Source organism: Numenius arquata, chromosome 5 (genome assembly GCF_964106895.1).
Source record: "Numenius arquata chromosome 5, bNumArq3.hap1.1, whole genome shotgun sequence".
NCBI lineage: Eukaryota > Metazoa > Chordata > Aves > Charadriiformes > Scolopacidae > Numenius > Numenius arquata.
Window position 1 is genome coordinate 2679252 of NC_133580.1, and position 24020 is coordinate 2703271.

General features: G+C 48.8%; 1 protein-coding gene across 2 annotated transcripts; it reads left to right on the forward strand.

The window, feature by feature from the left end:
* The first annotated feature begins 696 nt into the window (after positions 1-696).
* Positions 697-10244, forward strand: HMGN5 (high mobility group nucleosome binding domain 5). Of its 2 annotated transcripts, XM_074147981.1 has the most exons (6): positions 697-813; positions 2250-2279; positions 3141-3170; positions 4107-4157; positions 8108-8251; positions 9554-10244. In XM_074147981.1, exons 1-6 carry the CDS (start codon positions 799-801, stop codon positions 9599-9601), a joined length of 318 nt encoding a protein of 105 aa, XP_074004082.1. In that variant the 5' UTR covers positions 697-798; the 3' UTR covers positions 9602-10244. The 2 variants fall into 2 exon arrangements, with proteins under 2 accessions (XP_074004082.1, XP_074004080.1); XM_074147979.1 differs by lacking the exon at positions 697-813 and having other exon boundaries at positions 2106-2279.
* The last annotated feature ends 13776 nt before the right edge of the window (positions 10245-24020 follow it).

Below are 24020 nucleotides of genomic sequence, written 5' to 3' on the forward strand. Positions count from 1 at the left end.
ACGGCCTCCGCCGCCGCCCGCCAGGCCGCAGGGCCCCGGCGCGGCGGGCGAGCGAGGAGGCGGCCATGTTGTCGTCCTGCGGCCTGTGGTAACTTTCGGGGAAGTTTCTTTCCCGGCCTCTGGGGGAAAAGGCGGCGGCGGGGGGGGGGGGGAAGAAGACGACAACGACGACGACGGGACGGGATCTACAGCCGCCGCGGCAGGACGCGGAGCGCGCGGAGGCGCTGGCAGAAGCGGCGGGTTTGGGGCTGCCCCTCTTCCGCCTCGCCTCACCGCCAGCCCGCGGGCCGCGCCGGGGCTGCCGGCGGCGCCCTCCCCGCGGCGGCGCCGTATTCACCGCGCGCTTTAGGCCGGCCGGGCTGCGCAGACAGCGTAGAGCCGCCGGCCCTCCGTCCGCCAGCCTCTCTCGCGCTACGGCCGCCGCCCCGCCCACCGCCCCGCCTACCGCCCCGCCCCCCGGGCCGTTTCCCGCCTCCCCATTGGCCGGCGCCGCCGTCACTCAGCGGCTGGGCCCATCTCGCGCTCCCCATTCATGCAGTTTGGTTGCGTGTTGGTGTATTTTACTGTTTGCAATAAAGAGGGGGGGATTTTTTTTTGTTCAGTTTCTGCTGCAATTAACTCTTGGTCCCTTATACATCCTTCTTTTTTTTTTTTTTTTTCTTTTTTTTTTTTTTTTTTTTTATAAATTTTGCAGAAGGGTTGAAACAGTTTTTTTTCCGGTGGTTACATTTATTTTTTTTTTTTTTTTTCTACCTATCTATACCTATATATTTTGCAATCAACTATTAAGGTGCAACTATGCCCAAAAGAAAGGTAAGTAAAAAAAAATAAAAATAAAAATAAAAAAAAATAATAAAAAAAAATGGAAAAATAGGGGAGACAGATGGGGAAGGAAGGGGAGAGATTAAAGCGGCGTTTGCAAAATTAGCTGTAAATTTGCGCGCGCGCGTGTGTGTGGATGTGGAGTTTTTTTTTTTTTTTGGGGGGGGGGTGGTGGTGGGTTTTTGTTTTTTTTTTTTTTTTCGGCATTTTTTTAAATTTTTTTGTGCATGTCCTAAAGCGGAGCCGGGACCGGCGGGAGAAGGGTGGGAGGGGGGGGTGTGTGTGTGGGGGGGGGGGGGGTGTGTGTGTGTGTGTGTGTGGTGTGGGGTGGGGTTGGGGGGGGGGGGTGGGTGCCGCGAGTTCACTTTTTGGGCTGTTTTGTTTGGGAAGGAGAAGGCTCGGAGCGGTGTCTCCATGCTGGATTACAAACAGCCATAGCGCTGCTGCTGCCCCTGTGGAGAACACGGCGCTCGCCACCCAGGGCTCCAGCCCCAGCTCCCAAAAAAAAAAAAAACCCCGCGCCCGAACCCCCCCCCCAACCCTCCCCACCCCCTCCGGGAGCATTTGAAGGGAGATCGCTTCCTTCCCTGGGTGGATTTGGGTTTAAACGGTGTTTCTTTTCTCCTGCGTTTGCCTTTGTTCTCTTTTTTTTTTTTTTTTTTTTTTTTTTTTCCTCCCTCTCTCTCCCTCCCTCTCCCTCTCTCTCTCTCTCTCTCTCCTCCTCTCCCACTTCTTGTCATACCAGATGGTTGTGCAATGGTAATTTGGTGCCATTAGGCGGCGCAGAATTTGAAAAAAAAAAAAAAAAAAAAAAAAATTAAATATATAAAAAAATAAAAAAGAGAAGAAAAAAAAAACCCAAAGGGAAAAAAAACAAAAACCCAACCTTTGGATGGAAAGAGGAATGGGGCGGGAAAAAAAAAAAAAAAGGGGAATTTACCGCTAGAATGAGGAATTTGGGATCGGGGGACAACAACGGGACACCCCTCCAACCCCCCCCCTCCCGTCGGTTCGGTCCTCACGCGCCGGGAACCACCCCCCCCCCCCCCCCCAAAACTCCACGTTCGCCCGCGGGGCTTCGGCCCGGCCCCGCCGCCCCCGGCCGGGGGCGGCGGGGCCGGGCCGAAACCCCGCGGGCGGTCGCGATGGCGGCGTGGCCCGTATCGCCGACATTGTCCTTGGCGCGGGGCCGGCGACGACCTTGTTTGTGGGCAGGTAATTTGGCGGGAACTTTTCAAACGCCGTGACGTAGACCCGGCGGGCCCCCGAGGCATTGTGGGAGTTGTAGTCCCGCCGGAAAGGGGCCGCCATCGAGCTTCTTCTCCCTCCTTCCCCCCCCCCCCCCCCCCTCCCCTTCCCCAGCTCCGGCCTCCCCTCAGGGGATGGCGCCGCCTTCTCACCTCCTTCTCTCCCTTTTTCCTTTGCAGGCTCCAGCGGAAGGGGAGGCGAAGGAGGAGGTAGGAGCTGCTGCTTCCATGCCGCCATGGGTTTTTGTGGCGTTTCACAGAAATTAGGAGGCCCTCTGGGTTCGGGGTGCCCAGGCCCAGCCCTGGGCCTGTTGCCTGAGGTGGGCGCTGGGTGGCCCGGCCACTGAGGCCGTCGCTTCCAAAGTGTCCCCTTTCAGCCTCAGTGGCAGAGCCTTAACGGCACAGCTCCTGAAAGTAAAGAAACTTTATCGCTTTGCACCTCTGGAAGGGTAAAAGGGCGGCGGCGTAGAGTGAGAGCTGTTGAACAAAGCTGCGCTTTTTTGGGAAGTCATCGCCATCATCACCTCTGCTGTGAGGACAGGCTGAGAGAGTTGGAGTCGTTCAGCCTGGAGAAGAGAAGGCCCCGGGGAGACCTTAGAGCCCCTTCCAGTCCCTAAAGGGGCTCCAAGAGAGATTGGGAGGGACTCTTGATCAGGGAGGGGAGTCATAGGATGAGGGGGAACAGTTTTAAGCTGAGATAGGAAAAGTTTAGACTAGATATTAGGAAGAAATTCTTTGCTGTGAGGGTGGTGAGAGCCTGGCCCAGGTTGCCCAGAGAAGCTGTGGCTGCCCCATCCCTGGAGGGGTTCAAGGCCAGGCTGGATGGGGCTTTGAGCAACCTGGTGTGGTGGGAGGTGTCCCTGCCCAGGGCAGGGGGTTGGCACTGGATGATCTTTAAGGTCCCTTCCAACCCAAACCATTCCGTGATCATGCCCATAATTTCCTAAATCCTAAAATTCGTATGGGGCTTCATGATGCAGTGTATGTGCTATGTTATTCTGGGCTGCAGTTCTGAAAAAGCACTTCTTTATATGCTCTCTGAATTTTAGTGACACATCTTTCTTTACACAGCCAAAGAGAAGGTCAGCTAGACTATCCGCTGTAAGTATCTTTATTTACGCTTTTAATACTACGTCGCATGGGATGCTAAGTTCTGGGGGACAGTTACAGAGAAACTATTTGGGGTTCTTCCACCAGTATTGTGGAAAGCATGTGATATTTAAAAGTAAAATTCCTATTCTATGTTTCCAATCCTTGAGTATCAACACATTCCAAGTTTACTTTTAGACATTTCACATGAGATACAACATCTGTGTTAGATAACGTTCAGTCTGGATGCATGATTATCCAGAGTCAAGGAATATTGATTTCAAGATGCATTTGTTCTCTGTAGCTCTTCTCCATACAAAAAACCTGCTCATAGCTCTACAAATTACCTGCTCTTTCCTTATACTTGTAATTTGCCCATTAATTTTGCAGGCCCAACTGTTGGGTAAACTGAGACCTCGAGGGTGTAAATCTCTGTCATGCGGTAGAGTTCAGCCCAAAGTCACAGCCTTAAACAGGCTCTTGGCATCCTTTTTTACAGACACTTAGTACACCCGGCCCTTTTTTTAAGCCATCTTGGAAATGCCAAGTGGATAATGGTTGCTGTTTAAAAAAGAAAGAACTTAATTTTAGGGAAAGGTAAAATGTGCATACATGGAGTTACGTCCAAGTGTTAATACCTTTCATTTTTGACACACACTTGCCTTCACAGCAGACAGTAACACCCAGGTGCTGTAATGATCCACTTAGTACTACTACCACCAGCTTCTGTACTGTAACCGCCGTAACATGCATGAAGAATAATGAAAGATAATGGTTTGGATAATGAAAGATACCGATCTGTCTGTGACATTTACTCCTTTATACTGCAGAATGAAGCAGTCAGCTCTAAACTGTTTTTTGTTTGAATAGTTTGCAGAATTTACCAACATATTGCTAAAACATTTCTAGCCTTCATCTGACTCTGTTTCTTATGTTTGTTTTGTACAGAAACCTGCTCCGCCTAAACCGGAGCCAAAGCCCAAAAAGGCAGCACCTAAGGTAAGTGAGATCTCTTGAACTGAAGTTACACTTTTCTTTCTCAAGGTGTTCATAGGGGGGCAAAAAACCATCCTCAACTAACTGTTTTGGTTTTTCATATTTTCTTTAATAGATTTAAGATAGAATTACGTGAGTTAAAAAGAACGTGAAAGATGTAAAGATCATTTTATCCAATTCCTACTGAGGGAATGTGGTAAACGGAGCAGATTTTAAATCAGTTGTGGTAAGGCTTTACTGCTTCCCTTGCAAGGCTCTTCTGAAGTTTCATATAATGCATTGTTGGGAAAATGATGCCTTGAATGGAGATCAGAGACTCAATTAGAGAAGGCATTGAAAATCATGCTTTTAATTACAGTTTCTTACTATGTTTTCATTCAAAGGCGCTCTTTCCAGTTAGTTATCAGTTTATCAGATTTTAATCACTGGAGATAAAGTTCTACATACCCGTTTCCTTAAGGTGGATATTTTGAGAAATATCAAAAATACTGGCATATCTGACAGTACGGTTAAAAAAGAAACTGTTTAAAGCTTTTTGCTTTGGAGCAACAGTTTGAAATTTAACAAGGCGACAGCTCTGCAATCCATGAGGTATTTCTTTATACCCCCGTCCTGTCACAAACTTCCCCAACAACCACAGTTTGCAGTGCTTTTTTTAGATATATCTGTAAATACTCAGATTGTAGTAGGATTTTGCAGCTGGGAAAGAAAACCACCCATCAGCAAAACTTCAGCGTTCTTTTTAACCTGTTCCCATCATGCGTTCTGGTTTTGGATGGTGATATGGGCAAAGCACAGGTGCAAGGGATGCTTAATTACAGACGGGGATGACGGGCTGGGAACCAGGAACTCTTTTCTGTACATTTAAAAGGCTTTGCAATTGCATATGGCCCAGGAAACTCCCAGATGATGAAAACTGTTCTGCCTCCAAGTCCTACTGTATGGAACAGCAGAGATACCATGAAAAAATGGGCAAGAAGGAGAACCCTGGTTGTTGTTTTGGGGACTCCGCATCTCAGCTCTGTAATCGCAGCGGTGCGCAGAGCAAGCTTTTCACATCTGCGTCTTGGTTGTGCAGCCGGATTTCTAGATCCCATTCCGGAGCAGCAGGGGAACCTGGGGACCCTGCTGCTCAGCATTCCTGTGGTGCGAGCGGCTGGCGCGCTCTGGGTTGCGTCTCCCTCTGGTGGCTGGTCCCCCGGGAAGAGGAGAACCTACCACTGGTGGGTTCACCACTGGTTGCTTTTCCAGCCCAAGTGGCAGAGAGGTGGCTTGGGGATCTAAAAGCCCTGGCTTCAGCCTCTGTGATGGCTCACACAGAGGTCAGTGCAGTTGCATACGATGCACGTTGTTGGTATTTTCTTTTTTTTTGCCAAGTTTGCTTTTTTATTTTTATGGAAACATCTCGGGGTTTATACACAAAAGCTGTGTTAACAGAATCTTAAAAGTTGCGAAAACATGCATTCAGAGGTTGAGGGCTGTGGTTGTCAAAACTTAGTTTGATCCTTTAGTGCAGAAGCGGTCTCCCTCTGGGATCATTTAGTTCCACTGGGAGTGGTGCCTTGGTCGTTGCCCCGCACATTGCTCCCAGTTGGACTGGGAAATGCTGGTCCTCTTGCTTCTAAAGTGCTGGTTTGAAGCCAGGATACTTGAGTTGCATTTTTGGCTCTCTAGAGCTCCTAATACTGGATCAATATTTATGCAAAGGGGTATGTAGTAAGAATTGTGCAGGCATCTTTAATCGTTGTTTCCCCCAAATGCTTAACTTTGCAGCCGTCAGGTTCTTTAAATGTTCTTTTGATGTGTCAGAATAGACTTCACCTTTTAAACTCACCTTTATTGAAAAGCATAGAGCTGGGAAAAAAGTAAAACACTTTACAAAACACATACCTTTAATGCAGATTTGATGTTGCCATCTGTATAGAAGAATTATTCAGGAAAATTAATAGAATGGTATTAGCTCAGAACTACCTGAGAGGATGGAAGAAGGTTGGAAGTTGAAAAATAACATTATCTCCTTGAGTATTTTTTTCCTGGACTCACCCGGTTGTGGAAGGAGGCTTGGTCCCTTATGGAATAGCTGTTTACTTGTCCCCAGAAGCCACGGATCTTGCAGAACAGAGCAAAGATCCTGGGTTCCTCGGGCAGCTGTGTGCTGCGAGACGCTTTCTCTCCGGTCTGAGTCCAGCCACGGAAGCCAGTTTCTATGGATTCTCCTCAAATCCTTTCTTAAGAGGAGCTTTACCAGCAGAGAGTGGGTACACAGAATTACAGTTTTAGCTCTGTTAATTCTTTTGGGGTTTGGGGTTTTTTTTTGGTTTTTTTTGTTTTTTTTTTTTATGGGGTAAGGGAAAAGATACCCTTCTTCAAACAACCCCAAGTCTTGAAAAATCTTTTATGGCTTACATTGGAAGAGCAAGTGTTTAACGTGCCTGTGCTCGGGAGTTTGGAGCTTACTGGTGCTGCTGGAGGAACACTTCACAGTGGACTAATGTGTGCTTCAAAGCTCTGATGAGGTCTGTTTAAGTGACAGCAAACCAGTGCCATAGTGGTATCACAGTTCTAAATCTTACTGCCAAACTCCTGAAAGTTGGAGGCCCATCCAGCCAACGGAGGGGAGAAGAGTGAGCGGAGGCAAACTCTTTCATCCTCTGGTGACTCTCTTCCTTCTCTCGCAAAGAGCCACCACGTATCTCAGATAAGCGAGTCCCCAGAGAGGATGAGAGGCTCGTGCAAAGTGAGGAGAAGGGAACTCCTAACACCATATTGTAGTAGAGTTTCCCACGAGGGCTGAAATCTCTCAAAAAGGTCAGGCTGGGGAGTGGGAGGTTGGAGAGGAAAGAGGCCCTCACCCATTTGAGTGCTACCAACCTCCTGTCTTAATTTTTCTGCGTTATTATGGGATTTGGTGTTAGTTTTGGTGAATTTTTAATCATCTGTATCATTGAAGAATCAGGTGACTTTGCCCCTTGTACTCTGAGTTTACCCTTGGCAAGTGGCTCATTTTTAATGTGAATTAGTTTTGCACACTAATAAGCGAGGTGTTGAAATAAGAAAGTACCCTTTTGTAACTTCTAGTCTCTGAGACAACTTCATCTTCTGAGGGGAGAGAGAGAGAGAGAGATGTGTTCAGTAATTATCTGTTTATCTTCACTTACCTGTGAGTAGTGATTTTGCAGATATTTATGGTTCCTTTGCTGGAAGTAGGTTAATCAAGCGAGGAACTAAGCTACTTCGCTTAGTGCAGTTACTTATTGGCAGCAAGAGGCAGATCCTCAGCAGTGAAACTAATGAGAGTCTTTTTTACTGTATTGGGGTCAGGATCTGACCTTGCCATCGAGAAAACTATTACTACAGAAGTTGTGGCATCGAGTTTTGTTTTGATTTAGTCTGATCAACGTATAAGAAACTGCGCTTAAATAATAAATGCAAAGTTCTTGCTGTTATTGAAGTGATGCTGTTGAGCCCCCAACTTGTCTATCACACAAATGGTTTATTATAGTAAGGAATATTTCTGGCAGGGAGGGGGCAAAGTCCTTTGACTACAGCTTTGTTACAGTTTTCTAAATAGGCATTAATAGCACATCTGAAGTATTCTGGTATTTCCACTAGTTGTACATGTTCTTTTTGTTCTGTGGTATGCCTTTCAGCAGCACAGCAGAAATACAGGCCAGTTCAACTCCAACATTTTTTAGCTAATTTAATTGAATGCCTATTTAAAATCGGAATTCTTTTAACCCCAGCCATGGCTGCTTTTATATTATGCCCTTCCCAGTAGCACATTCAGGACGGAATAGAAGGAAAGCACTTCTCCTTAGAAACTTTCATCTCCTCTTTGTCAATAGGAAGTTCAGTGTGTGTAGAACTGACGGTTTTAGAGTTGAGAATGTGTGTATGCAGATGTACAAGGTGGACATTAGTGTTCACCATATCACGGTCTGTTTTCTTAACAGAAAGAAAAGGCAGCAAATGATAAAAAGGAGGACAAAAAGGCAGCAACAAAAGGGAAGAAAGGAGCCAAAGGCAAAGATGAAACTAAACAAGAGGATGCTAAAGAAGAAAACCACTCTGAAAATGGAGATACCAAAACTAATGAGGTATTTTAGCTACAGTAAACGTGGGAATAAACACAGAGGTATTGGTAATACATCTGCAGGAACTAGCGGTTGGGCCTCCTTGTCAGAAGGTGGTGTGTTTCACTGCTATCCTGCACAGGGCACCTCCCAGGGAGAGCCTGAAAGAGTAGCCTTCTCCTTCAAACTTATTCCTGCTACACGCTAGAGCCCTTCCACAGGTGGTCTGTGCTATCGTAGTGTCCCTCTCCGGGTTGGCACAAGAGCAGTGCAGAATATTTGGGGAACAATAGAGCTCAGTAAGATTGTCATCCAGCCCTGAGCTGACTTCGCATATCCTCTCTGGACTGCTGGATTGCCTCTTCTGCTCAGCACGGGTTGGTACTGAGCCAGAAATCTGGTTTTAAGTTTTACACAATTCTTTAAAACAATTCTTCTTGCCTCAGAACAATTCAACGAGATTTGCAAAATAAACTCGGTCTTGTCTCTTGATCTGCAAGCCTCTTTCTTACAGGTTCTTACTGTGTCAGCTACTTTCCTAAGAGCTGCCATTTGCTAGGACAGGAGCTACAAGCTTTGGTCAGCTTCTGGTGGCCTTTTTCTAGCAGATTTCTTGCCGATCGTAGAAGCGCAACGTTTGCTGCGGGCTCCCTTTGCCCCTGTAGGCACAGACCAGCCTGTTGCGTGCTCTGTTGCTTTTGATTTACAGGGATCTCTCTGCATGTGTTGAGTATCATTATCCAGCTAAGGGGTCGTTTGTTCTTTCATTTTTAAAACTAATTCAGGAGCTTCTCTGCTAAAAATTACTGTGGGCCTAATGTAGTTCAAAGGATCTTTGATAGGAGCTTTGCAATTTTGATTTGTTGGCTTAAAAAGTAATAGCAGGCATTTTTATAGAAAGCAGGTGAGAACCAATTTCCCCACAGTTTGGACAACAGACAAGTATCGCAGTTTTATGTGTTTTAAGTTTTAAGTGTAATTCTTACACTTCCCTGTGCTTTACGGAGATTAGGACTTGAACTTTCCCTGGCATGTGATTGGTCCTAATCTAAAATACTTTCTAAACTTCTGCCTCTTTGGAGGCACTTAACATTCCAAAATTAACTCGATTATCAATTACTACTCATCTGTGTTTTAGTTGTTGGAATTATCAACCGACACGTTGTTGTGTTGATACTTTCTGTAGTAGCCGGGCATTCTCGTCTTATCTACACAAAATGTTGTCCGTGTGTGTGCTAACAACCTGGACTCTCTTTGATGCTTGTTAGAATGGAATCCCATTAGCATTACGAATAATATTTCTATTCTTCCCAAACACTTTTATAGGCACCAGCTGCTGAAGCATCTGATGATAAGGAAGCCAAGTCCGAGTAATGTTAACCCTGCCCTATATCTCCATCATTTGGTATCCGTACCTCCATGCTGTATTGTTAACAGAGAGGAATATTTTTATCAACTATTTTATAAATGCAGGTTTTTTTAGCATGAATTTAATTATGGAACATCTTCATCTCGGTTACTTGGGAATTAAATCCCTAACAAACAAAACAAAACAAAAAAAAATCATTGTTTTTAAATTTTGTGATTGTAATAGTTTGTATGGTACATGGAAAGAATAAGTGGTGGTAGCTTTTGACTTCTGTCAGTGTGTCCCTTTTTGTGTAAGTCATGCTTACAGACTTCAGATTTTAATTTTTCCCTTGTATGTGTTGTATGGTTTCTTAAAGTGGGGAGGTCTCAAAACAAATAACCGTGTTAAACATTCCAGTGGTTCTGTGGGTTGCTTTTATAAAGAAGGTGAGCTATTTTCATGAAAAACCTAAGAGCTGGAAATCTGTTGTTTCCCAAATGTAATTTTATTTTGTCAGTTTTGAAAAATAAATAAATAAAAAAAAAAGTGTAATCATGTTTTTAAATGAAATACAAACATTTCTTTTAAAAGGGCAGGTTGGTTGTATGTACCCACTGTTAGGAATTTTGCTGGATTTATCTTAATAAAAAAGACTCCTCAAAAGCTGATTGTGGTTTGTTGCTTGTGCTGCTGGAAAGGTATGGAATTCCAGAGGAGCTGGAGTAGTGCAGGGCTTCAGGCTGAGAGACCCTCTGCAGCGAGAAGGCTTTGGGCCGTAGCATGATGAGGGCTTGAGCCCCCAGTTGTCTTCAGTTGGGTAAATAAAAATGTCTATGGGCCAGGCTGTCGGTGGCCCAAGTGGGACTAGCTGGTTTCAGAGGAAAGGTGCTGGTTTACCCCAGCTGGGACCTTCCACCAGCTTTCTGCTGAAGGGTGACCTTGTAATCTCCAGTATTCACTCAAGTAAAGGTGGGATGCTTGGTGTTGGCCAATGCCTTAAGCACTGTAGATGTCATTATAGATTCTGAAGGGTACCGTCTGGTTTTCTTTTATGTGCCTATTAATTATGATTTAGAGGTGGGTTATTTTCTCTTAGAAATACTGCAGAAGCTTTGAGGCTGCCACGTTTACATCGAACCCTTAATAGAATAAAATAGCTTTCTGTTGATGTAGGAATGTTCGTAGCCCTGGTTAAAGTGCATAGTTCCATAACTATTGTTTATAGTTTTCTTCTTTAAGTGTGTATTACTCACAGAATGTTTTCTTGGCCTCGCTGAGCTTCTCCTGGCATGATAACACGTATGTGTCCAGCAGTGCTTTCCGTTAATGCAAGCTTCGTTATTCTGGGAGATGCCAGCTCCACTAGACGGGGGTTGAATGGGCGTTCACTATTGGTTTTACTGAGCCTTATTTTTGTTGCTATAGCTATTCTGTGCTCTTTTTCAAGGACACTACACGTTTTCCTCTTAAAGCCTGCTTTTAGATAAAGTCTCTTCACATTGATGACCAAATAAATTATATATTTAATAGGAAGAAAAATGTCTGCAATGCAGAAACCTTATCTTTTGCATTAAACTCTTTTGCAGCCCAGAAATATGAAATTCCAAGAGCTTGTATATTTTTATCTCCTATCCAAACTCGAACTCAGCATCTCAGTGCATAGTATCGTGTATTAAATGTGTGTTTGGGGATCAGTACCCCCGGGGCACTGGCTACTCGATGGTGTTTAATGTGGATTTAATTTTCAAGGCTTAAAGCACCGGAGATTTTTATTCCTGCTGCGCCACCTTTCATTCTGTAGAGCTGCTCTGTAAAAGCGTGAGGGTTACCTGAGCTCTAGCTTCCTCAACAGTAAAGGCGAGAGAGCATTTAGGGACCTTCTCCTTCGGAATACATTCCCTTAATCCAACGCAGCCCAGATAACAGCGATTTTTGAGTGTCCTCTATAGTCTCTCCTGCAGTGAAAACTGCTGGAGAGCAGTAACCGGGAGCCCCTGCCTGGTGGAACTGTGGTGAGATGTGGGTCTTTTCCATGCTGCTAGGATTTTTTTTTAATGTTATTTCCTGGACATCTGATTCTTTCTGTGGGCTTTTGCCAGGAATGTGATAACACCAGTATCCCGGGGCTATGGTGCGCATGTTGAGTTGACAGTTTTGCATCCTGGGATTGTTTTCTCTGGGATGCACGTGTTGGTGTCTGAAAAACCAGGGAGGTTCTGAATGTCCCAGTGGAAGAGGATCCAACAGTAGTTCAGATACCATCCTGACACTTTTACATGTAAATAATTTACTGAATTTAGCTTGCTTTTGGATAATAAAAGATGACTAACGAGCACAGCAGCGTGCTTTGGACACATGGGATGATAATTTTGGGGGTCTTGACTGCTGCTTGAAATCGATGAGAAATACTGATGGGCCTGTACTGCTTCAGGGAGAAAATGGGTATTGGACTGAAATATTTTATACTTTCATATTCCTCGCACCCCCAGTGATTTCTCTAAAAGGGTTTAAAATAGCAAACCCTTTTCTGCAAGGAAGGTGAGCTCCTTATCCAAATCTTGGTACCATTGAACCATTTCTCTTTGGCTTTAGCCTCTCGTCACTGAGAGTTTCCAGCATTGTTATTTAAATAACAGCAGAGACTATGAACATGGTTGGTATTTTCTTCTTAGCAGAGAGCTCATCCATATGCCAAGGTATAATCAGCCCATCATATGCTAATTGAGGTCATTCTCTATGTCGAGTCATGTTTCTCCATTCTAATACCGAGGTTGTTGTACAGAAACATACAATTGAGTGTTTGGTTTTGTTTATTTCTTCCTCTTTTAGTGCCAGGGCGAGAGTTGTTCTTAATTCTATAACTATTGTTATAATCAGATTCCTGTTTCAAATAAGCACAGAAAATTGCTTAAGAACTTTTCAGACAAACCTCCTTGCTCAAATTCAGAACTTTTCTCAGCAATGGGGTATTGAGCGAGTTGCACAACTTGAACGGATTTCCTGCCTTCTGCCACGTCCTCCTCATCACTTGGTCCCGAGGTCTGGATGCTGAATCAAAGGCGAGCTCCACCTCGGCGCCCAGGCTTTGCTTAGTTCATGGTTGTCCAAAAAGCAAAGGTTTCGAAGGCAGAAGACTTTTCATTGAGCAGTCAGTTGGGTTAGTTGGACCTAACCTCCAACTTCCAGGTTTAGTTGGAAGATGTAGTGTGGTGAGCAGGACTCAGGAGGTGATCGTTCCCCCTGTACTCGGCACTGGTGAGGCCCCACTTTGAGTGCTGTGTCCAGTTTTGGGCCCTTTCCCACAAAAAAGACATTGAGGGGCTGGAGCGGGTCCAGAGAAGGGCAACGGAGCTGGTGAGGGGTCTGGAGAATAAATCTCATGAGGAGAGGCTGAGGGAGCTGGGGGTGTTCAGCCTGGAGAAAAGGAGGCTGAGGGGAGACCTTCTCGCTCTCTACAACTCCCTGAAAGGAGGGTGTAGCCAGGGGGGGTCGGTCTCTTCTCCCAAGGAACAGGCGATGGGACAAGAGGAAACGGCCCCAAGTTGCACCAGGGGAGGTTCAGATTGGATATCAGGAAACATTTTGACACGGAAAGGGTTCTGAAGCCTTGGAATGGGCTGCCCAGGGCAGGGGTTGAGGCGCCATCCCTGGAGGTATTTAAAAGCTGGGTTGACATAGTGCTTAGAGACATGGCTTAGTGATGGTTTTTTATCAGAGTTAGGTTGATGGTTGGACTAGATGATTTTAAAGGTGCCTGCCAACCCAGATAATTCTATGATTCTTTGTGGAGAAACCACCCAGCTCCTCGGCCGGCTGTTCAGCCGTGCTCGGGGTACAAGCAGCACGTTTGCCTGTTCTGATGCTGGTGAGGAAAGATGCGTCGAATTGCTCAACAGGCAAAATTGACGGTGGGAGTTTGATTCTCACTACCAATAATAACACTTACGGACCCTAGAAGATGTGATGGGGTGGACAGATTCATGAGTCTAAAGGCAGTGATGGTTCTCAGGTGGCATAATGATGGTTTTTAGCTGGGGGAAGAGATTTAAAGTGAGGTTGGCAACAACTTGCAATGGTGAGATGCCCGTACGGCTCGTCAGGTGTTGCGCAAGATACATGTCCAACCGTTGACTTGGATTTTGCAGTGGGAACTGGTGAAAGGAGGCAATATTGCTGGTCCTAGTGGTTTAGATATTCGTTGTTGTTTGAGGTAGTTTGACAAACTTCACGTGCTGTGTAACCAGCAGTCGGTGAGCGCTGCCGGTGCTGTTACCTGCCAAGCAGGAGCCCTAAAATCCTTCAATCTTTCCACGCAAAGAAAACCTGTGTGTCGAGGTGAGCGCAGTCTGGGCACGTCTTGCCGGGTGACCAGTGCCAGGCCTGGAAGGTGCTGTGGTGTGGAGAGGACAGCGGGTGAGGTGGGAATGGGTGTCTGGAGCCACGTTATCCTGTCCAGATAGAAACCCTGAGAGCAAACAGCTGTAGAATCGAGGTTTATACAGGGAGGTGACAGTCAACAGCGACCCAATTTTAGTGCAGCGCCAGAGGGACCATGCTAATACTTCACACCCGTCTTACTGCCAAGGGGCTTCGTCCTAATGATTTTGCTTAGTAGCAATCATTGGGCAAAGTGTTATTTTGCCATTTTTGCCGGGCTTGGTGCATTAATATAATTCACGGTAGAGCTTTTGGTGCAGGCTCCCAGTATAGCATGTGGCTGAGGTGACTTCTGGGTGCCTTCAAAGTTCAAGAGAATGTATTGAGACTTCCCATTCCTTGCAATAATGCACATTCTTATGGGATCTTCAGGAGAACTTGGGCAAGCATTTGCTTATTGCTTGGTCAGAACAATGGAAGGCTTCAAAAAACACTGTCTGGGAAAGTGAGGTTTGAAATGAGAGGAAGCACCTCTAGAGTTCTTCCTGGTGTCCATCCATCCTCAGCAATGTGCTGGAGCAGCACTTGGGGAGGAAGAGGAGAGAAAAACCATGGCTGCCACCAGCAAGTAGACAATGAAAATCACAATGAGGTCCTTGGGATTAAAAAAAGAAAAAAGGGTAAATTATGTGTTTAAAATGGGGGAAAGAAAAAAGCCCACCCCACCCAAACCACATACAAGGAAGGCTTTTGTAGGTACATCCTACATCCACCTCCCCTCCTTTGGTTGAAGTGACTGTGCTCAAAAGCCAGAAAATCCGATGGGTCTGATTTTCAGATCAAGAGCAACTTCCCTGGTAGTTAATGGAGTTACACTGGTGTTAATCTGATGAAGCAGAAAGAAAATTGAATCCCCTGAATAGAAACGGATGGCTCTTCTTTCTAATTGTCCCAGTGGTGATGTTCCTTCCCCATGCAGCTGGCGTGGGAGCCCCGGCTCTGAAAGCTGATGCCCTGGATGGGCTCCAGAGAGCCCAGAACACCCCTCGGGCCCCGCCGCTGCCTGGCTTTCGAGGAGCCTCTCTCATTTGGAGAGAACAATATTAATGTGGCTTCTGGCCAGAGACTCTCCTAGTGCCCGGAACAGAGGGGAGCTGGTCACAAGCGAGCGTGGAGGTGGGTGACTCAAGTCATCGGTGTCACATTGTCCGCTCTTGAAGGAGCGGGATTAGGATTGGGTTTGGGGCGACTCAAGGAGGGGATGGAGAGGGGACCACCCCGCTGCTCCCACACCCTTCATCTGCCCGATTTGGCCACCTCTGCCAACGCTGCTGGAAGGGGACAGCGAGGGGCCGGCGGGAGAGGATCTGGGAGGAATGAAACGCCACCTTCCTCCCGGCCGTTGCTCGAAACGCATCAAATGGAAACGTGTAAGTGGTGTCCAAACGCATTAGCCTGGACTTGAGATTGACGCAACACCTGAAAGAGGTGAAACGAAGCAGGTGCCCGCGCAGTCTGAAAGGAATAAAATGGCAAATTAGAAAGTGCTGCCTCTAAAAGAGTGGAAATCAAATTGACACCATAAAGCTCTCAAAGGCATGTTAATACAACTAGACACATCTTAAGCATTTCCAGACATTCTCAAAGAAAAAAAAAAAAAAAAAAAAGGAGGAAGCATAAATAACACAGGCAAAAATGCCGTATTGAAACCTAAAAATAGAACGGTCAAGATTTAAACCAGGTTCGTCTGACTGGAAATAGGAAATTCATCTCTCCCTGGGAGAGCCCAGCTTCGTTTTACTCCTCAGCCGGGCTCCCGGGGAGCAGTGATGGGGCTGGAGTCCCTCTCGGATCAGAAGCGAAGCAGAGGCAACGTGTCCCAGAGAGGGACAAGAGCTCCCAGGGTGACATTCTTAAAGAATTGTCCCAAATTGGAGCTGCCTCCCGGTGGCGAGGCACGAAATGCTTGTCCCTCCCAGCGTCGGTGTCCTCGGCTGCGGTCCCAGGGCACAGATTTTTGGTTTTCCTTGGTGCGTTGCTTTCCTTAGGCACGAAGGGGGTAGTGCAAGGCAGGAATTCGCAGACGGAGCTGCTTGTGAGTTATCCGAGAGCCGAAATCCAGAAAAATCGCCGGGGTTTTGTTTGTTTAACAATTTGGGGAGGGGGTGGAAGGACGTTTCTGGGAGCTAAAACCAGATGTGAGACATCTCAGCCACAAAGCTTTCTGGTTCTCTTCTGTTTGTTTTTCCCCTCCGGTAAGATAAAAGGAACTGCCGAGAAGGCTTAGATTGCGGCGACTCTCGGATTTCATCCCGGCTACGAGGGTGCTGGCAGATGCTGCTCCGCGAGACCAGGAATGATCTTTTTTTTGTTGTTTTACTGATACGGGGGCCGCCGTTCCCCTCGGCGCACGTCGTGCAGATAGAGGGAGGCTGTCGCTGAGCCTGGGGCTGAGCCCTCAGCTTTCCAGCCAGGCTGGAAGTTTCCTTGATTTAATTTCTTCCTCCCTATAACCGTGTCCACCGTCCCAGAGGTGCCGGCCGTACCCACCTCGCCAAGTCCCGGTTCCCATTTGCAGGGAAAGCATCGTCTCCGCTGAGGAGGGAGAGGCCGGAGTCGCCTCCCCGAGCCTCGACGGCCCGGCCCGAGGGAAATCCTGCAGGATCTGCCTTCCCCTAAGGCCGCCTCCTAGAAATCTTTCCCTGCTGCAAACTCCAGAAATTTGCAAATCTGGGCCAAGCTTTCCCTGCTCTGGTTTCGCCCCCCCCGTGCTCTTCTAGACCGGTTTATATCAAGGTAGCTCTTTGGAGTAAACGCCGACTTTTCTGCTCTGTGTTTATGCCTCTGTCGCCCAGTGGCATCCTCCTCTCTACCTGGACCATTACCCTGGGAGTAATTAAAACAATTAACAAGTGTAATTAATTGTTGGAAGGTAAAGGAGAGTTTTAGCACATTGTATCGGCAACGATTAAATAAATTACCCTTTTTGTCTTGCAAAGAATTGACAGACGGGGCAGGGGGGGAAGGAGGAGGGAGATGTATAGACTCATGCGGTGGCTCGGAGAAAGCGAACGGGGGTCGAAGGCTCTTGTGTTGGAAGACAAAGCAAACAAAGAGGCACCAAATGAAATTAGAAAGCGGCAGATGCAAAACGAACGTCGTTCGCGCAACGTGTAATTAAGCCGCGGAACTCGTTGCCCAAGCGGATCCCCCCAAAATCGTAACGGTTTACTAAGTGATTAGACAAATTCTTGGAAGAGGACTCAGTGGGGCTGTTGAACGCAGAGACGTGTCCCCGGTGCAGGACGAGCCGAAGTCACAAACCAGAGAAGGTTGGGAGAGGACCTGGAGCCATCCCCTGGCTCTGCCCTTCCCGTCCCCTGTGGCTGGAGCTGGAGGCAAGGGGACATGGGCTTGCGCCCGCTTTTGATCTGAGCCACTCTGGCCACGCTCCTGGCACCTCGAGCGGAGGAAAACTCACCTGTTGTCAAACTGCCCGTGTCTCTGGCTGTTGGTGGGGATGGAAGCACGGTGGGGACGGAAGCACAGTGGTGACTTCAGCTACCGTGTCCCTGCCGAGCCCCGTCCTGGTGGACCTTGGTTTCTCAGCAGCCGAGGCCAAGGACTGCAGCCGCTGCGTCCATCTCCCCGTGCAAGCGTGTGCCCAGGAGCCGTTCTCCATTGGAGCTGCGTCACAGGCTCCTCCTTGAGCCCCTCGTGCAGGGGAGGGAGCGTGAGAGGAAAAGCACCCACCGTTCTTCTGCGCTTTGCAAGCTCCCCCCCTGAACGCATCCCTCCGGGGTGGCAGCTCTGCTGGGCCCTGCTGTTGGCCGCTGTTGTGTAGGCTGATGTTGGGGTGAGGGCCACCACTGGCTTGGAGGAAGGTAGTCCAGATACCCAGCTCTCGTTGTAGCTCTATTTAGGCTCATGAAATATTTCCAACCTGCTTTTTGGCCCGTTTTGACCATAAATCTCTCTAGCTTCATTTAGTGCTCTAGCCTCTAGGTGGTGGTCATGTCTGAATGTTCCGGTGTAACGGCACTGCAAGAGAACTTGATAATCAGGGAGGACCCTGAGAGTTTGAGGTTCATCAGCTGGTTGGGGGGGGGGTGACAGCACTCTGAGGTGGAGCTCATACCCCAGCTCCTCCGGGGTGATGGGCGCTCCTCCTTTCCTGCCCTGTAGCCTCTTCGGCGTGGAAATGTGGGGTCTGCGTGTCCCCATCCTCCAGTCCCCACCATCAGGGACCAGAGGCCAAGTTTGGGGCAACCAGCTTGCTTTCCCTTGGGGTGCAGTAGAAGCTGTGGGTGCTGACTAGTGGATACCTGTTGGGGTGCCCACACCTTCCTGCTGGCCTGATGACGGGGATGGTGGCTTGTGCCCATCCTGGGGTGGATGAGAAGCAAGCAAGTCCTCTTGTTTGGCTTTGCACATCCTACTTTCTAAAGTATGTGAGCTTGGAGGAAAAGAAACAGCCGTTTGTAGAAATCCAGGTGGATACGAAGATGAGGTCATTGCCTTGTTGCAGTCAACAGAAGTTTCTCCATCAGGATGAATAAGGTGAGGATTTCATTCTCTAAATCTTTGTATAAATTTAATGTGCTGGAGAAGTGGTGGTAGTTATTATCCGTAATGAGAACTAAGGAAAACCAGGCCCGTTGACCAGTGGGGCAGCAGCGTCATCCATGGGGGATACCGAAGTTAAAGAATAGCAAAGCCCTGCTGGTGCCTGCTCTTCTTCCAGAGGTTTACCTCCTAGAGCAGGTGGAAAGCAGCACCTATAACTTGCTATAAGTTGAAATCTAGGCAGCATCATACAGCATCACCATAGATCTACCTGTTCTGCTTCAAGGGTGGAGGTTCCCCTCTGCTGCCTTTTTGGATTGAAACCTACTACCTCTTATATGGTCCATGCCTCATAAATAGATGTCTTTTCTTTTAATTTCTTCCTTGAACTTTTCAGTCGACGGGCAGCTGGAACCAACAGCGGGACCTCGGTCCTGCCCCACAGACCTTCTCCTGGCTGGTTAAACTTTGGTAGGACCATACCCTCTGCCATCCCCGGGGCTCTGGCTGCAGGGCTGTGGACCGGTTCGTTATAACACAGCCATTACAGCACTCACTGATTTATATTTATTTAGGATACCTCACATTTATCTTCTAGGATTTACATCAACTGTTTTAATAAGAGAGAGCGACCCGCACAGGAGCTGAAAGAGAAAAACATAAGAAAAAAGGGTGTTGTAGAAAGGTCTCTTGAACGTCCAGCTCCGCTGCCTCACGTCATGGGAAACTCGGCCGTCTGACATGAAAACAGAGTTGGAATCACTGAAAGAAGAGGATATCTCTCACCTTTCATTAGAGATTTATTTTAAAGACGCCTAACTTGGCCTTAAATGACCTGCAGGTGCCAACTTGCCGAGCTGTCCTTTGATCTTGGGAGCCAACTTTGTCCCATTTTCCGGAGAAGGAGCCCCTGTTTTCACATCCCCAGCGAGCAGCCGGGACACACACAGGTATGAGGGCGCTCGGCTCCGTGATTTGAGACACGCCGTCTGGTATCCGAGCGTTCAAAGCTGTAACGAATGGGTTTTCTTCCACCGAGAAGAGCCTGACGTTACGTAAAGCGGGCTGGAAATGATCTGCGCTGAAATGCCACGAGAACAAGGTCCTGCAAGAGCAGCCTAATGAAACCCAGAGCCGTGAGCACGGGGAGTCCTGGTGCTGTGAGCTACGAGCGACCGAAACAAAACAACCAGCTTGCTTTCATAACTCTCTCTCTCTCTCGGCCTGCAGCTGCGAGCCCGGCGGTGGATTCGGGGCAGATGGCGTCCTGACGGCGCCGGGCCACCCCGAGCCGGGTCCCACCGCCGCTGCGCTCTCGACCAGCCGGTTGTAGAAACACGGTGCAGAAACAACGGGTTTAAGGACGGTGGGGGAACACGTACCGACAACTGGAAGATGCCTTGCTTGGCGTTTGCAGAAGGGGCCCCGGTTTGTGCAGAGGTTGGTGGCACCTGGGGACGTCGGCGTTGGCCATGACCACGCTGGCCATGCCAGTCGATCAATTAAAACGGGTCTATGAAGGCATCTCACGAGCACATTTTCTAAAGCCAAATATATTTTATGGAGTGGATAATAATCGCTCCATATATTTTTTACAGCCCGTGGGGCAGGCTACGCAGATTTTAAAAACGATCCAAACGCACGTTGGGGCAGCCGGCAGCATGAGTTGGCTTCGAGCCATCGCCGGACATCAGATGAGGAATATGCGCTGTAGAAGGTCTCCAATTAGTGCACGTGTTGGTTAGAGTGAGTGGTTGTAATCCACGGGGCCAATTCACCTCCTTTCCAGCGTCCCTGGCTTTGCAGCAGGGTTTATGGTAGGGATGGAGCCGTGTCCTCAGCCTGGAGATCCTCGCGTGGGTCACAGACCCCCCCCGGCGTCTTGTGGATTGGCAACGCTTCGCCTTTTATCCATAGAAAGCTCCAGTCATAACTTAAAATTACTTTATAGACGTGCTTCAGCGCTATCAGCCCTGGTTTTAATCCAGGAGAAGTGCCCGGACACTGCACAAGTCGGGAGCCAACTCAGCTGCGTGCGAGAGGGATGCTCCCGTTCCCAGGGGTCTGGAGGGGCCGTGCTGCATCTGCACCTTGTCCCAGGGACCAGCTGACTTTGGCACTCACCAGCTACTTTTCATAAAACTTTTTTTTTTGGGGAAAAAAAAAAATCCCCTCTTCGATTTCCCCTCCCATGTAGCAGAGCATCATGTTTCCGTGTTCCCTGCTTGGCCTCGGCTCATCCCATCAGGAACATCCGTGCTGTGGGAACAGCAAATTCCCCCCTCGGCCATGTGGGCTCCCAGCCCTGGTTCTCATTCCCAGCCCTGTCCCTGATGTCCCGTGGTGACTCGCTGGGCGCTGACCTGGCTCCCCGCGGGTGGCACCCGTCCCCTCCCCGGCTGGGACCCCAGCTGAGCTGGGACCCCCGGCGCCGGCTGCCGAGTCTCCTGACCTCAGCATCCCGGGATGTCCCTGGAGAGCAACGATGTGCCCATCGGTACAGCAGCAATATTTTATTTTATTGACAGTTTTCATGTATATTTGTAGAGAATGTACATATAGTATTTTATATATAGAATATATTAAATATACATTTATGTATATTAAAAAATGTGGTTGTACGTCACATTTTTTAAACCAAGAGTGACTCCACGGTGGATGCCGAAAGCCCTGTTGGATGTCCCGGTGCCCAGCTGCCCCCAGGGGCTGTGCACCCCCTGGGTGGGTACCCCCGGGTGCCCCCGCAGCCGCTGCTGCGTCGGCGTCTCTCCTCTCCCACCCAAGGCTGGTTACTGGTTTTGGTTATTGCCCAGTCCCAGCCCTCCACTCTCCAGCTCCTTCGATCCACATCCGTACGATAAAAGCACCCGCTCCAGCTCATTTTGGTGATGGCTTGCACCAGGAACCTTAGGAGTTTCATCAAAAGCTTGGATGATTTTAGGGTCTAGGTTTTTATTCATTACAGCATTGGCTGACAAAGCCCATGACATCATCCGTTTGGAAGAGAAATTCTCTGCAGCTGCTTGTGTGGCGCGGGGGGTTTTGTTTAAAAAATAAGACAGATTTTTTTGTTTCTTTCTTTCAGGGCAATTTTCCTTCCAATTGCTGGAAAACTGTATGCTAAAAGGCTGAAAAAGCGGAAAGGAAAAGGGCAGCGCGCAGCGGTTTGAACCATTCTTTTTTTTTTTTTTTTTTCTTTTAATTTCCTTTCCAAAGAGCTGGGGGGGAGGGTGGGGGGGTGGAAATAGCCCCATTACCCCCCGCATGCAGCGCGCCCAGCCAGGCGTGAACAGCAAAGCCAGTGTCATGGCAATAGCAGATGGCACGAAGCGGGAGGGAGGGCTCCGTCCCCGACCTCTGGACAGACCGCGCTCCTAATTAGCTCTGGAGCAGAGAGTAATTAAACCCGGAGGTAAGGCAAGTGATTACTTTTCCCGGGCGAGCGCTTGCAGGGGACGGCGTGCGGGAGCGGGGCTGCCCCGGGGCCGGAGAGACCCTGATGCGGATCCAGCCCCACATCAGTGCCGGGAATCATCTTGGTCTGGCTCTGCCCTCCTTTGCTGCCGGGGAACGGGGAACCCACACCAGCTACTCCTTCTTGCTCTCCCAGTGACCCCAGCCTGCAAGAAATGAAATAAAACCCAGGGCAATACCAATGAAGAGAGGCAGCGTCTGGACTCTGCGCCGATGACGTTAAAACGTGACATATTTCCGTTATCAAGCATTGCCACGGCATCTGACTAGTCCATGCACCCGCTGCTCCCTTACGAGCATCTCCCTGATGAAGAAAGGCTGAGAGAGCTGGGGCTCTTTAGCCTGGAGAAGAGAAGCCTGAGGGGAGACCTTATCAATGCCTATAAGTATCTGAAGGGTGGGTTGAAGGAGGAGGGAGCCAGACTCTTTTCAGTGGTTGCCAGCGAGAGGACGAGGGGCAACGGGCACAAGCTGGAACATAGGAGGTTCCACTCAAATATGAGAAGAAACTTCTTTCCGGTGAGGGTGCCAGAGCCCTGGAACAGGCTGCCCAGGGAGGGTGTGGAGTCCCCTTCTCTGGAGATGTCCAAGACCCACCTGGATGCAGCCCTGAGTAACACGCTCTGACACACTCTGGGCAATCCTGCTTCAGCAGGGGAGTTGGACTAGATGATCTTCTACTAGATGGACTAGAAGGCCAATCACATCCTGGGCTGCATCAAAAGAAGTGTTGCCAGCAGATCCAGAGAGGTGACTCTGCCACTTTGCTCTGGTGAGACCTCACCTGGAGCACTGTGTGCAGGTCTGGAGCCCTCAATATAGGAAGGACATGGACCTGATGGAGCAGGTCCAGAGGAGGGCCACCAAAATGATCAGGGGGTTGGAGCACCTCTCCTATGAGGACAGACTGAGGGAGCTGGGGTTGTTCAGCTTGGAGAAGAGGAGGCTCCGGGGAGACCTCATAGCGGCCTTCCAGTCCCTGAGGGGGGCTACAGGAAGGCTGGGGAGGGTCTGTTTCCAAAGGCCTGCAGTGACAGGACGAGGGGCAATGGCTTTAAGTTGGAGAAGGGGAGATTTAGATTGGATATTAGGAAAAAGTTCTTTACCGTGAGGGTGGTGGAACACTGGAACAGGTTGCCCAGGGAGGTGGTTGAGGCCCCTTCCCTTGAGATATTCAAGGTGAAGCTCGACAAGGCCCTGGGCAACCTGGTCTAGTTGGGGGTGTCCCTGCTGACTGCGGGGAGGTCGGACTAGATGACCTTTGGAGGTCCCTTCCAGCCTGGACCAATCTATGAATCTATGAATCTTTATGGTCCCTTCCAACTCTAAAAATTTCAGTGAAATCCAGTGAAATTCAACCGGCCCGACGTGAGAGCCGTGCCTTTTCTGGCCTCCTCCTCAGTTGTTTCGGAGTATTTCGTTATGCTGGATAACCTCCTTTGTTTTAATCCACTTCCCTTCCGTTGCTCTGAAAGAAGCATTTGGAAGTAAATTATTTTCGTTGCCGTCGAAAAGGGTGCAAAGCTCGCGCGAAGCGGGATTTACGGAGTGAAATGCAGACGGAGCACTATGAAAAAATACTTTAAGCTCTTCCTTCACTCTAATCAAAAGAGCAGTCAGGGAAAAATCCGTACCTCGACAGCGACCTGTGTGTCGCTGGGTATCACCTCTGCTCGGAGACTTCACCCCGAAAAACACAGTCAATGGCAGCAGGACCTCTCTCCTGGCGAGAAGGACCAGCTGGTGGCTCCAGCCTGGGACCGGGGGTCCCTCGCCTGCAGTTTCCCGCCCCCCCCAGCCTGCGTTTCGCTCGGAGCCAAGCCTGGAGCCAGCGAGCAGCAGCACTGTCACACGTGTCCCCCTCTGAGTGGTGGCGAGGGGGGGTCTGATCTCAGCTCTGCTCGTCCCTCCTGGGCCTTCACACCCCAACAGCTCCCACCTTCCTTCCCCTCACCGCCCGGCCCTCCTCGGGACCCGCAGCATCCCCGTGTCCTGGGCTGTGGGGCATCGCACGGATGGGTCCCC